Here is a 14,599-nt window from a genome sequence, read left to right on the forward strand (position 1 = left end):
CGTAAGCGAGCATTTATGGCAAAAATGGTGAAAAAAACACTGCTGCACAGCATCTTCTTTACTCGCCAACAATCGCTTATTTTCATGACGACAGTTTCTAGCAGACGACACGCTGTCCTTATACAACCGACCGAAGGACACGTTGTCCGGCCGTCGATCTTGTCGCTTTACGGCGGAGCAGGTTGTTACCCGTGGGCCTGAGTCAACTCGCACGCTACAACACCGGCTAGGCATAGCACGCTCAGGAAGACTGTCTACAACGCATAACAGCCGAACATTCAGATCCCTCCGCACTTAGAGCACATGCAAACAATTAGTTCGTCGTATTGCCAGTTTTATCGACGAACGCGTACAGTAACTGCCGAAAAGTAGTGAAGAAAAGTGGAAAGTGAGCGGTGGTTTAATTTTTTACGGCGCTACTTTTCGATTTTGTGGTCGATTTGAGTGGTTTTAATAAATGCGGATGAATTCATTGTACTGTTTCGCAGATGTTCCCGCTTTAGAAGTGTACAGTCCACAATAATGGTTGTGTATGGTTGATAAGAGCACACCACTGTAAAGCATTGCTTTCTCTACTCTATCTGCCAGTGTCTAAACACGTGCGTCTCATGGACATCAACGTCGACATAATGTGTCTGGGATTTCACATTTTAAGGTAGTGGTCCGGTGGTGTGTGTGCCTGGGTGGTGGCCTGACGACAGCATGGCAGCGCCAGCTCACGCACTGGTGAATTGCTCCGAACAAAAAACGCCAGAAACAGGGGAGCAGGAACAAGAGGGATCTGGTAGTTTAAAGAACGGCACTTCTCTGGAAGACTCCGATGAATTGTCAGGTAATGTAAGTGTTAAAAACAGATCTCCTAGTTCTGGTAGTGGTAGTCAGCCGAGGGAAATGACAATGGAAAACTTCCAAGATGGAGGTACGCACCAGGCGAACAGCAGGCCTGCTAGTGCCAGTGCAGACCAGAGTGGCTTTCCTTCTATTATAGACAGACAGCGTTTAAATCCGGATTTTCAAGGCTTTAACCAAGGAACAAGGGATAACGTCTCTGTCGTGGCCAACGAGGACTACAGAAACCCTCAGGAAACCTTTAATCACGCTACTGTGTCTGAAAGTGGCTTTAGTAGTCGCGGCGGCTACATAGGAGAGCAACATGGCGGACAGGGTATATCAGGAAATGTTAGTGATATGGCTACAAACTCACAGCCAAATAAACTGTATCCTCAATATAATCAGCAGCAGATGAGGCCGGGATTTATGCATCCACCTCGGAATATGAGTATGGGCCCTCAGCAAAGGCCAGGGACGTCCCCCGGGTTAGGTGGTTACACAGGCAACAACTCTCCCCAACAGCAACGGTTCCTTTCGGGGCCTAGTATAAGCCAACAAGGGGGTCCAACTCCAACGCTCAACCAGCTGCTTCAAGCTCCAAATCCTTTACAGCGATATCATAACAGTTATGATTATAGTAATCCCGGACTACATAAGGGAGTAGGAGATTCTACCAATCCTACGGTTACCCAATATCCTGGATCCAGTAGTACGTGGACGAATATGCGAGGTACCAGTGGATATTGTCAGTCTATGGGTTCTACGATGTACAGGAGTCAGGTAAGAAAATTGTTTCTTACACTTATGAACACTAAATTTAGGCAGAAACACAAATTGTTTGGTGCACAGTGCCTTTCTTACGTTTCTTTTAAACAAAATAAGGTAAGCAATAGGAAAGATAAAAATGACTTTTTTTTGTGTTACTAATTACAGCTATGACACATAACATTGCACAACTACCCACGTAGGTCATCCTGTGTATGTCTGCGCAGAGAAGAGTTTAATATATGTAAAAAAAAATATTAAATTTCTTTGAGACGATGTCGCGAAGTGCATTTTAAATTTGGAGAATTCTTTTAGATGTAAGAACACGTGATAAGACTGATGTTCAATAAAAGCTAGCATTATTCAGTGTTCAATTATGGTATTAATGTAAAGGTCATTCTAGTGATAAAGGGCATTGATTGAGGTCAGTTTTAATCGTAGCTGCAGTACGAATGTTGGATTTTGTGGCATTTTACGTCAGACTTTGCTAATTCGTTGTTGTGAGAGGGTCATAGAGATCCACGTGCCTACTCAAGAGTTGAAGTGGTCGACTCTGAGGAAATTTAAATTTTGGTGGCAAAAAGTGAGCCGCAGCTGACAGCTGGGAGTTGTTGAGAATGGCGCAAGCTGATTGGTTGGGAGCGTCTTTCAGATCCGGAATTAATCACGTCTGTCACTGTAGGAGCTGTGGCATTGCCTTCGGTTTGGGGAGCTAGGAACGTACCATGTTATGTGTCAGGGGGTGATGGGATTTTTGATTTTTTCATATGCTTCCACGATGATTATTGACTTTTTTGTTAGGTTATATTGTGTACATTGTTTCCTTTGTTGAAATGCTAAAGTATGTTCATATTTCGGAATTAGTTGGCGTAGTTTCTGGACGTTTTAGCGTCTTTATTTGTCGTTACAGTAATTATTTTTTCTCCCTATTTCAAAATAATGGTAACGCGATTACACCGTTTCACTTCACCTGTTTTAATTTGGAAAATTTCTATTTTGACGACCCTCCAATTATGTATTTGTCATATTTTAGTGTAAAATAAATTCAGCAGACCTCGAATTATAATAGAATCATTTTAAATAACATGCTGGCAAAATGAATTGGCTGTATTTAAAAAAAAAATGCTACAAAATGACATGTTTCATATTTAAAAACATAAATTACTTTTAAAATACATAACAAAACTGCATCCTTTTCGGTAAAATATTTAATTAAGGATATTTTGAACTGTTTTTTAAAAGTTGTTTGGATTAGAAAACCATTTTAGTTTTGAACGTTGCGTAATATTCGGGTTATCTCCCCCCCCCCCCTAAAAACCCCTTCGATTCCAATAATTTAAATTTCCTTTAAATGTAAAATTAAGTATTTAAATAATTAACCATTGTAGTAAATTTGAGATTTTTATGTAGTATATTAAGCTTTTTTTTTTCCCCCAAACCATTTTATTGCTTATATGGGAAATTACTAGTTGTCAAAATAAATTTGCCTACTTTAATTGCAACGAAAATACATATTCATAAAATACGCTTGTTTTATTTTCTTAACACCCACTCATTTGTATCTAAGCTGAGGATACCATGGCACCCAGTTCTATTACTTTTTATTTTTTTCTTATTACAAGAAGTAATTTTAAAAACAAATTGCTGGAAAACTCCTTTCATATAAAATGCTTGACAAAAAATGAAAAAAAAAAATGCTGAAAAAGGAGAGAATTTGGAAATTTATGATTTAAAATACATTGTCTCATGAAGTAAGATTTGCCACTGCTAAAATTTAAACCATATTTTTGCTGACCTGAGTAAAAACACCCATCAACTATATATATAGCCTGCCAAAACACAAGTATGTTGAAGATCTAAACTGCAGTCACCTTGGTCAAGTAGAAAGTCTAAAGAAAATTTTTTGATATTTATTTACCCTTCATTAGATGTCTACTACTGGACTCCATAAGAACCCTGAATATATAGTTAGGAAAGGAATTAAATGGAGTAATTGATCTTCAGTGATCTTCATGGAACCCAAAAATAACTTTTCTGGTGTGCATTTTTTAAATGGCATCACATTGATAATAAACAAATAGAAAAGAACTCGCTGTACAGCTTTAATTTGAAAACCTTAGTTTTGAATATAATTACTACGTAGGGCAGTGTTTTTCTAAATTTTTTTTGCAATGTCTTTTTCGGATATGACAGAAATCACTTCTAAAATGAAAACTTTTCAGAAGGGTTTCATTTGGTGAAGGAATGATATGTTTAAAAGGCTTACAAAAACGTGGCATTACTGTATTGCGTAAACCACCCTTGTCTGACAACTGAGCTGTAACTACCTTTTTTCCTTCTACTGCTGCGATATTTAAACAATCGAGTCTAAACAATTCGATGTTAACGCCCTCTGCTGCATATTTTTCTCCAACCCAAAATGAAAATAAAGATTAATCATCATATGTTATTGTTATCGCAGGATGTGTAAAGACCTTTGATTATGGGCTTCATGACCCAAGATAACGCAGTTCTAGTTGACTCTTGCCTTTTTTTTTTTTCTTGTTTTGTAGTAATTCAAATAACGAGTAGAATAATATTACAATAAAGGATTAGTTTGAGCATTCGTTTGTGAATAAAATTAATTTTATAACCATCCTAATTTTTGAATGGTTGTGGTTCTACTCATATGCGGAGGAATGTTTTGTGAAATAAGATTTTTTTCACGCTTTCTCCGTTTATTAGAAAGGATTTTATACACTAATTCAGATGACTTTTGGATTTTAGGCCTTTTTCTATTTAAATGTGCACTTTTTTTCCTTTTAAAAGTGGTATTTTTCATAATGAAGTGTAATGTGTTGTTCAAACTGGTGAAAACGCCTTTATTAATTTATTCATTTATTTTTGTAGAGATATTTATTACCAACGTTCATCGGCACCAATTCAGAACTGCAGTATGTTTATCCGAACGCGGCGGTTAGATAGGGGAAAAAAATGGCTATGTACCAGTTGGAGTCTTGTGCAACGTCTGCTTGTTTCTTGCTTGTACGCCGCGATAGCGTCACTACACGTAGTTCCTCGAAAGACGAAGCCTTGAGTGAGCCACAAGCCAGCCAAACTGGTAGTTCCAGTCTGCAGGAACTAGGCCCCTCTTGTGGTAAAGTACCCACTGCCATTACCCAGGACCTGGCTCCTCGTAGCTCGATCTTTGCTTGTCCCCATTCTCTCGCTTGTTTCCTCGCATGCGCCTTGCATGTCCTGTAGTCGACTGTACGAGTCGTTTGAGGCCACCCCACGGAAAATATCACGAAAGTGTCGCTAACGCGATTTCGAAATAAGTTTGATTTCGTCATGCGGTTGCAAAAGTTCTGGGAGTTGGTGTTTCATGTCCAGTTCCCGATTATTTTCCGATACTTTCGGATTTTTTTTTTTTTTTTTTGAAGCATTAAAGTGAACATACTGTTGTTTATTTTTAGTATTAGTTTTAGAAAATATTTCGTCTGAAATGGGGACAGGTTTAATTCTTTCTCCAGCCAATATGAAATTTAAAATATTTAAGTTTTTTTAGCGAATTACATTTTTACATGCGAACGCTACCGGCGTATTCAGTTCTTTTTATTCAAAACAGGCTTTACTGTTATGCGTAGTTTTTTTAAAAAAAATGTCAATAAGAATATAAAAGTTAGTGTACGTATTAGAATTATTTCAAGTTTATCAAGTAAGTGACTAAAAAATTAGCCATAATTAAAAAAAAAAAAAAAACAAACGTACGACTAAAGAAAACAATGTAAAATTGTTTAATGCTACTTTAACAGTGAACTGGGAGATAAGAAATAAATGTATTTGTGATTTATGCATTTGAGATAAATTAATTCCTTAAAGAATTTTTTTTTTGGAAGACATGTATGTTGTTGGTATTGTCTGTCAGTTCTTATCCACTTAGGTAGTTTAACTTCACTGAATGTGTGGGCGATCCTTCATTTGCACCTGTTTAGCCGGCTTATGGAACTGCCATGATATCTTGTGGTGATAAAGACGCACAGTTTATTGAAAGGAAACAAGTAGTAGTAATATTTCCCCCCCCCCCCCATTACGATAAATACAATTATAACAATTTTCAGACTAGCCTCCAGAATAAAGCAACAAAAGGAAGCTTACAAATATATTTAACAAAATAATTGTTTTAGATGAGTGTCTTCAGAACTGGTTATGACTTTAAAAAATAACTGGTTAATTGGAGATTTATTTACATCACTTAAAAGTACTATTCCAATATATTCAGTTATACACCTTGTTATTACACATTATGCTGTGCTGATATTCAATTACAAATAACATACAGTTTAAAAGAATTACTTGATGATGATACACCTATGAATGATAATTAAAGAAATTATGGCATTAACATAGGTCATTTCAAATTGTGAATCGTATTGAAATTAATTCAAAATTAAATTATTAAAAATGTTCTTGTTTATATTCTGGCACAACCACTAGTTCAGAGGAGTTTACGTTAATTATTTTTACAATGAATACAATCATTGACTATTATTAAATTAACATGTTCTGTTAAACCACTTATTTTTGTAGGCACATAACTGGTTTGTCTAGTTATGGTACTTGCACTAACTGAATTTTATAGGAAATTTTTGAGATGAAAAAATACCTAAAAATTGAGAAGGTCGATTTAGTACTTCAATTAAAAAAAACATGAGCTACAACATTCTAGGTCTTATTAAAGCCTGTAGAAAATTCAGATTATCTGATGACCACAGTGCAGTGTGTCCTTAGATGCTAATCTGCTATATCAGTAACAACGATCAGAAAATTTTTTTTTTTTCAGTAATGAGATTATTATTTATTAATACACTGAGCTTAATAATGAACTGCTACAAATAACAAGGTTCTTTGCAATAAACAATTATTGTAGAAGACTTAAATTGAAGTCCAATTACAAAATAGTACAAATAAAGCATTGAAGAACACTTCAAAAATATGTAATTGTGTGAAAATTCAGATAAAGTCTTGATCATTATTATTTCATTATGTTCAGTGTTTACATTTATGCAAAAGGATTTATCTCCTTTGTTTCAGAGTTGATAAACCACTCTGAAGGTCTCTTCTGCCCGTTATTGCAAACTTAATGTTGGAATCAATTGCAGTAATAATCCATTTTGATGTCACTTGATATAAATATTAGTATAGATGCTTGCTTAGATTCATCGTACCCACACCAAACTTCTGTTAAAAACTAAAAAATAATATTAAAAATATCAGGGTTTGACAAACAGTCACCATGTTATATTGTCATGATGATGAAGAAATTCCACTTGATGATTAATGACTAATATTTTACAGTGTTTGACTAGTATTTTACAGAGCAAATGTGAGGTTGAAATGCCAGTTCTTTGTTTCATGATTGCTGTGATCTGTATCTTGCAAGGATTGGTACAACCTTTGACAATGGCATGGTGTGATGGACTAGTGCAGGGTCAGGTGCGACCTCTGGTTTCCCACATCTGTGCCATATGTATGCTGTGAAGAAATACAGTATAGAAATGCCAGAAAATTGTCATGTGTAGTATTGTTGTGTTCTGGCATTTGGCTGGTGGGACCCCATGTTGCCTGCACACACTGCTAGGAGGTAGCTAGACTGCCCATTATTCTCTTACTGGTCTCCTTAAGTGTTACATGAGCTTCCTGAATAGAGTCCAAGTTAAAGGGGGGTGGGGTAAAGTTCAGGTAGTACAGGGTGTATGGAAGGGGTGGGCATGAAAGTAAGAGTAAGGAGATTACTCCAGGGAGGGGAGAAAGTGCTGAGTGTGGCCGCCAGTTGGCGGTAGAGTGGTGTAGACCACTGAAACCTACCCAACCAACTAGGGCAGGAGGAACAACCAACTCTGTATTCTGTAAACACTAGAGATAGTATGAGTTTTGGTGTTGGGTTGATCTGTTGTTCCTCCGGCATTTAGCTGTGGGGCTACTAGTTGGACTCTGCATTGCCCGTCCAACCCCCATGAGGAAGAAGCCATGTATGGTGGGGCGTAGGTATAGACTCTGGGGGGGGCAAACCCTGGTTTGCACCCAAGCTTGACAGGGTGAGCAAAAAAAAAAAATGGTACAATAGACTCTTGGTAACAGATGCTAAACTATCGGCAGTATCATTTTTTGGAATGAATCTTATTGGTCGGAGGATTATGATAAAGAATAATAACCAACCAATTGAATAGAGATTTTGTTAGGGTAAGATGAAAATTAAAGTTATTTGGAGAGTGTTTCCTAATTAGTTTCTTATTCTAGACCAATACAGCAAACTTTATCCTTTTTTTTTTTTTTTTTTTAATTGCATGGAAAAAAAATATCTGAAGATTATCCATTCATGAAAACATTATATTGGTTTTCTTTGCATGCATAGTAATTGTAAGGTGGAAATTTGTCATCTTGTGTGCTTTGCTGAGCTGGGAATTGTTAAGATATCATTTATAATTAATTAAGCATATATACAAAAGTTAATCCCGTTAAGAAGTTAAAATCTTTTAATTTCCACTGAGTTTAATTATCATTGATTATTATCCATATTATAGTGTGAGGTTGCTTGATATTGGCTGCTTTGGGAAGATAGCATTATATGAATTTATTGCTAATAAGCAATGCAAACACTGGTATTTTTGCTATATTATGTGACTCCATTGCCGAGTGGTCAGGAGCGGGAGTGCAGTAGCACATGCTCTTTGAGTAGACTGGGGTTCAAACCCCTGACTACTAAATATGGTCAATCTGCCAATCCGCAATGGACCAGCGTGGTAGATTATGGTCCATGCCCCTCAGCATGAATTGTTGAGGAGGCTTCCATCCTGCAGTGGATTGATAATGGCTGCAGTTTACCTTTTTTTTTTAACTTTAATGTGTAATGAAAAAGAATGTTTCTTGGTATGTTCCCTTCCTCACGCCCAAGCTGGAAACTTCAGTCGCATCTATATCTTGAACAAATTTGTTGTGACCTGTGTTAAAAGAATACACATGTAATTTGTAACTGAATTTGTAACAGCTATATACACTACCAAATAAACAATTCCCACTCTTGGAATTGTTTATTTGGTAGTGTATATGGCTTGATGATGAGTAGGGTCACTCTCAATCAAAACTCAAATTAATAAATATTAATAACTTGAATGCTAATATTTGGCAACGAAACAAGATTAATGTTTTTATCAAAAGATGATCCAACAGATGGAAACATTATACACCAGTTAAAAGCAGTACAGTAATATTTATTAAATAACAAATAACATAAAGGTAAGTTTTGAAATCTTGACTAATTTCAGTGAAGAATAACTTTTTGCATTTTCCATAAATTCAGAAGTCTCCAAACATAAGTTTTATAATCATGAATGTGAGAGAAAGAGAGATGAGATAGAATTGGTAAGCCTTGCCTTCTGCAGTTTAACCAAATACAGCAGTTCATTAATGTTATAATGCTATATTGGAATTATATATTGTAGTAAATGCTAATATCATTAAACATTTCAATTTGATACTGTTGCACATGGAAGACTGCTACACAAATTGGAGCAGTGTGACATTGGAGGCAAATTGCTGCTATGGATAAAGGGGTGGTTGAGGGGGAGAAGACAGAGTGGTAATCAATGGACTAATGTTATTAGTGGAGTCCCTCAGGGCTCAGTGTTGGGTCCATTATTGTTTTCTGTATTTATAAATGATATTGATGATGGTATATCAAGCTTAATGTCCAAGTTTGCAGATGATACAAAGGTTGGCAGGGTTGTCAAGGACACTACTGACACTATGCTGCTGCAACAGGATCTGGAAAGGTTGAGCAGATAGGCTGAGAGGTGGCAAATGAAGTTTAACATTGACAAATGTAAAGTACTACACATGGGGAAACAGCAACCCCAGAGCAACGTATCAACCCTGTGGTACTACACTGACAGTGGTAGAGAATGAAAGGGACTTGGGGGTGGTTGTGCAGGCAGATATGAAGTTCTCTGAGCAGTGCAGACGGGCTGCAAGAGTAGCTCATGGAGTATTGTCAATGATATACAGGAATTTTTCCAGCAGGGATAAGGAGGTGATTATTCCATTGTATAAGGCAATGGTCAGACCACACCTAGAGTACTGTATACAGGTCTGGAGGCCTCATTTCAAGAAGGATGTAGAGCTGCTGGAACGAGTACAGAGAAGGGCAACAAGATTAGTGAATGGAACAGAGGGGTGCTCTTACGAAGAAAGGCTTAAGTTTTGCAAATTACAGTGTCTGGAGACTAGGCACCAGCGAGGTGATCTGATAGAGGTGTATAAAGCCTTGAATGGTTTAAGCATGCTCAATGCTGATGGGATTCTTCCTCTAGCTCAGAAAAATCACATGAGAGGGCATAAATTCAAATTGAGGAAAGACAGATGTAGGATAGACGTGCGGAAATTTGCCTTTAGCCAGCGGGTGGTTGGTTGGTGGAACAGACTCCCATCCTTTGTGGTGGAGGTTGATAGCCTAAATAAGTTTAAGGCTCAGCTGGACAGGTATTTTGAACGAACAGAGGGGTGAAGTGGAAGTGGGTTTTTTTTTTTTGGCTGATGCTGCATAAGCTTGCTTTCTTGCATCAAATGCCTCTACTAATGCTAATGCTAATTTCAGCATTAGTCACTTAAGTGCCACAGGTGGTCATTCACTGAAATTGAATGGGACTATTGCTGTATAAGTTGTACAGTAATTTGGGGAAGGAGGGGTAATGTTTTGCAGGTTTTAGAACCTGTCAGTTTGAAACGCTCCTACTTCTGCCCTAAGTAGAACAGATAAGTTCCTGTGATATGCATTTTTGTTTTAATTATAAAAAAAAATTTTGCTTTTTTACTGAATTAAACTATTCTATTAGTTATTATTTGCCAAACTCAATTACAAAATATTGAACAAATGTAAACAAGAGAAACCAGAAACAACAACAATTGGTTTTTTTTTTTTTTTTGAGCTTTTTGGAATTTTCACAGTTACTCATCTGCTGAGTTGAAACGCCGATGCCCACATCTTGTTACTGTCGGCTGTTTGCTTTTAGTTTTTTTTTTTTGTAAACCTGGTGAAACCAAAGCCCTACGTGATTATATATCTCTAACTGGCATCTCATGGCCATTTAAGAGTTGGAATTGAGAACAAGAAAGATAGAATTATCTTTTCTCTCTCTCTCTCTCAACCTGGCATCAGTTAAAATGCCAAACAAAAAAATTAATTTCTCATAATTCATAGTATGTTGAAATGAAAACAGAAGATATTGCATAATCATTTAGAGCAGTGGTTCCCACCAGTGTGCCACAAGATTACAAAAAATTCCATTGAATTCAATGGCAATCACTATTTCACTGTGCTATTAATATTAGTTTTTTAACTTAAAGTGTGACAAAAGATTGGGAACCACTGATTTAGAGAATACTGGTGAGAATTCCAGTGCCTTACTGGAGGATTTGATTTGATTTCCAAAAAAAAAAAAAAAAGCTTTGTCATCTGTCAGATGCTATATAGCAGCAGAGGGTTAATAAACTTTGTTGGTTTCTACCTGAAAATTTGGACTACCATTTTCAGTACACTTTTCCATTCCTACAAATTATCTGATGGGCATGCAACAAAAATAAAAAAAAATTATAAGCAGGAGTGATTTACAGTGAGCTTCTGATTTATGAACCTTTGATTTAATGAAAAAAATTTTTGACACCAGATTTTCGACTTACAAACTCTAATCTTGATCTTCTGAACTTTTTTCTGCAAATTCAGAAAGCATGATCTCTTGAAAGTAAAATAAGTAAGAATGAAATATTTGCAGCTTTTATGTACTATATTTTACCTGGGAATAAATACAATACATAGACTTAGGGATAATTGTGCAGTCAGACATAAAGTTCTTGCAGATGGGCTGTTAGGACAGCTCAGGAGTTTTTGTCAGTGACCATAAGAGATATTCTGCTGCAATGGTAAGGCCATATTTTGAGTACTTCATGTAGGCCTGGGAGCCTCATTTTTTTTGTAGATCTGTTAGAATGAATGCAGAGAAGAGTAACAAGATTGAGAGGAACAAAAGGGTATGCTTACCAAAAAAAAAGGCTTTATTTCTGCAAATCGCATTGTTTGGAAACTGGGCATATCTGAGGAGACTTGACAGAGGTGCTTAAGGCTTTGAATGGATTGAGTGAGCTGAACATTGGTATCCTTACTCTTTCTCAGACAACACACATAAGGGGGCATAAATTTAAATTGAGGACTGTGTTGCAGGGTAATTTCCAGAAATTTGCTTTCAGTCAGCGGTTAGTTAATTGTTGGAACACACGTCAATCTGTGTTGTGGAAGTTTGAATAAATTTAAGGAAGAACTAGACAGATTATTAGAGGGGATAGACAGTGATGTGGGAATGGTTTATTTTATTTAACATATTTTTTGGCTGATGCTCAATAAGCTTGCTTCCTTGCATCATTTGCCAATACTGATACTGTTTAACAGTAATTTGTACAGTTAAATATAGGAAATTATTTAAGAATCTAATTTTTGAAAACTTACTGTTGAGTAAGTCATAAAAGTGTACATTTCCAATAGATAAAAGTGATTTCTGTTAAGAATAATTAAATTATTAATTTATTCCCCAGGGAAATTAATTGTTGCTCTTTATTAAGTTATTTTGTGTTTCCAGTAATAAGCTGCTTTTTGATTATTTTATTACAGCTGTATGTAATGGGGGGAAAAGAGTTTCTGTAGATTAGTTACTGCAGTTTGACTTGTAGAAGTAAGTTGGAAACTTGTGATTTGTAGAAGGGAGTTGGAGGCTAACCAGTTGTGGGCAAGAGCTACAAAAGTGTTACTTCTGTGATTGTTTACTTTTATTTAAATTATACAGTAATAACCATTCTCTATATACGCCTCCAAAGCCTAAACTTAGTGATTTTATTACTATTATTTTTTTATTTTATTTTTTTTTTTTTGGAAGCATAAATGTTCTCCTTACAAAAATGGTGCATTTGGAGATTTTATTCTTTATTCTGTCACTATAAGGACAAATACCTTTAGTAACCGCAGTCTTGTTATTCACAACAAATTATTTCCCAACTACCTCTCTTCCAATTCGTGGTATCACGAAGCAAGTTAAATTAGAATGATGTGTGTAGCATGCCTTCTACACAAATGTGGAATTGTAAAGAATTTTTTGCAGACATAATTTTCTGATTAAAAAATAATTAATGATGCACATGGAGATACATGTCATATTGCAGGAATACTAAAATTTACATTAATGTAATTCTAACAGATATTTAAAAATTTGATAATCTAGTAATGCCTACCAGGAATGGTTGAGTGCATGATCTTTGTATGGGAGGCCTTTTGAATTTCTGTTGAGGATATTTTTTATAGTTTTTTTTTTTTTTTTGTGAAAAAAAATATATCCTTGACAGGATACAGATGGTTCTAGTCTATGAAACATTCTTTTTAAACCTGCAATAGCATCACATCCTCTGACAGGGACAACAGAAAAATATTTAATGCTGGTTGGGGACTAGTTGATTCTTTTTGTGTACCTTCCTGATAGTGTCTTTAGTCTTGCATGTACTGCTCTTTTTATCCATTTATTTTGTTTTTTGCTTTGAAAGCTGAGTAGCCCTGAGAGAGTAGATGACATTTGTTTATGTCTGGCCCAAGTACAGTTTGTTGTGTAGTGAAACACTGCTTTTCATCACACTGGCATGTTTATCAGTATCTAATAGCTTCTTAAAGTTAATCGCTCACCTATGTGAGAATTAACCTGGAAAATAAGAGAAATTTTGATTAGTTTGGCCAGAAACTGTTAATCAGCTAATCCCAGTGTATCTGCATTCAGGTAGGTGTCACAGAAGTATCCTATGTTGCCAAAATGTTATTCTGACAAGTAGTGCACATTATTATTGCAATAAAACTGATGTTTAAATAGTAGAGGGGTGGGGAGGCCACAGGCATCACATTTTTATGATCATATGAAAGGAGAGGAGAGGAGTATTCCTGATATCATAAGTAGCACACAACTCTTCCAACTAATGACACGTGTGATATCATTTGGAATACTATACACTAGTTCACAGTGAGTTTTCTTCTAATGACTTTAGATGGTTTCAGTTTACTAGTGATTTGCAGGTAATAATATGCAAAGAAGGCTATTCATAAGGGGAAAAAAATGGTTGTGATAAAAAAAAAATTATAAAAGATGGGCACACAAAGCAATTTATTGTAGTTTTTATATTTCAGTCATGCAAACATTCACTTATTTTCTTATCACTAATTATTATTATTAGCCATATGGTACAAAGAAGCCTGAGGCTTATGCTGCACCAGCCAAAAAAAAAAAAAAAATTCTGAATTACAGACACAGAGAGTAAAGTATAGTTTTATTTAGTGTTCTATAAAGATAATTGTAGTAATTAATTACTAAGGAGATAACTATATTTTTCACAGAAAAAAAATTCAATTAATTTAAGGGGGAAAAAGACTACCTGAAATCGGGATTTTAAGTAACTTATTTAAAGTTAAAATCTGGGACCTGTCAGGGGACCAATATTGCTCGTGTTACAAAGCAGGCAATGCTACTGTTGGGTTAATTATGAGGTGATTTGTTGTTCATGGCTTTCCTTCACTCTCTTATAATTAAATAATTTTCAGTTGATTACTTTGGCTCTAGGGCTACCTCATAGGTATCACAGTTGCTGTCCTGAATTCAGCATGTCAAAAAGGCTGAGAAGAATTTTTGCAGAGTTTTTTTTTTTTTTCACACAAACTCTAGGATGGAAGAGGCTTTTTTTTTTTCTTTTTTTTTTTAATTAGAATTCTAAGCATAAACTATTAGAACTTACAGTACTTAGTACTGCATATGGGTTGAAGGCTGAGAAGACAGAACAACTCTTGTTGACATCAGACTTTAATTTCTGTAGGTTGTAATTTTTGAGAAATACACATGAGGGATGGTTGTTTCAGAAAACAGAAGGGATAGATAAGGAAAAGTTGGTTCTG

General features: G+C 35.8%; 1 protein-coding gene across 1 annotated transcript in view; it reads left to right on the forward strand.

The window, feature by feature from the left end:
• Positions 1-503: 503 nt before the first annotated feature.
• The window catches only part of LOC150081197 (uncharacterized), a 502,723-nt gene continuing 488,627 nt past the window's right edge, over positions 504-14,599 (forward strand). Inside the window, exon 1 of the mRNA XM_090379371.1 lies at positions 504-1,611. Coding sequence (XP_090235497.1) covers positions 703-1,611 — 909 coding nt within the window. The 5' untranslated portion in view covers positions 504-702. The remainder of the gene's footprint in view (positions 1,612-14,599) is intronic.

This window comes from Mastigoproctus giganteus, chromosome 8 (genome assembly GCF_048544385.1).
Source record: "Mastigoproctus giganteus isolate SK-2022 chromosome 8, ASM4854438v1, whole genome shotgun sequence".
NCBI lineage: Eukaryota > Metazoa > Arthropoda > Arachnida > Uropygi > Thelyphonidae > Mastigoproctus > Mastigoproctus giganteus.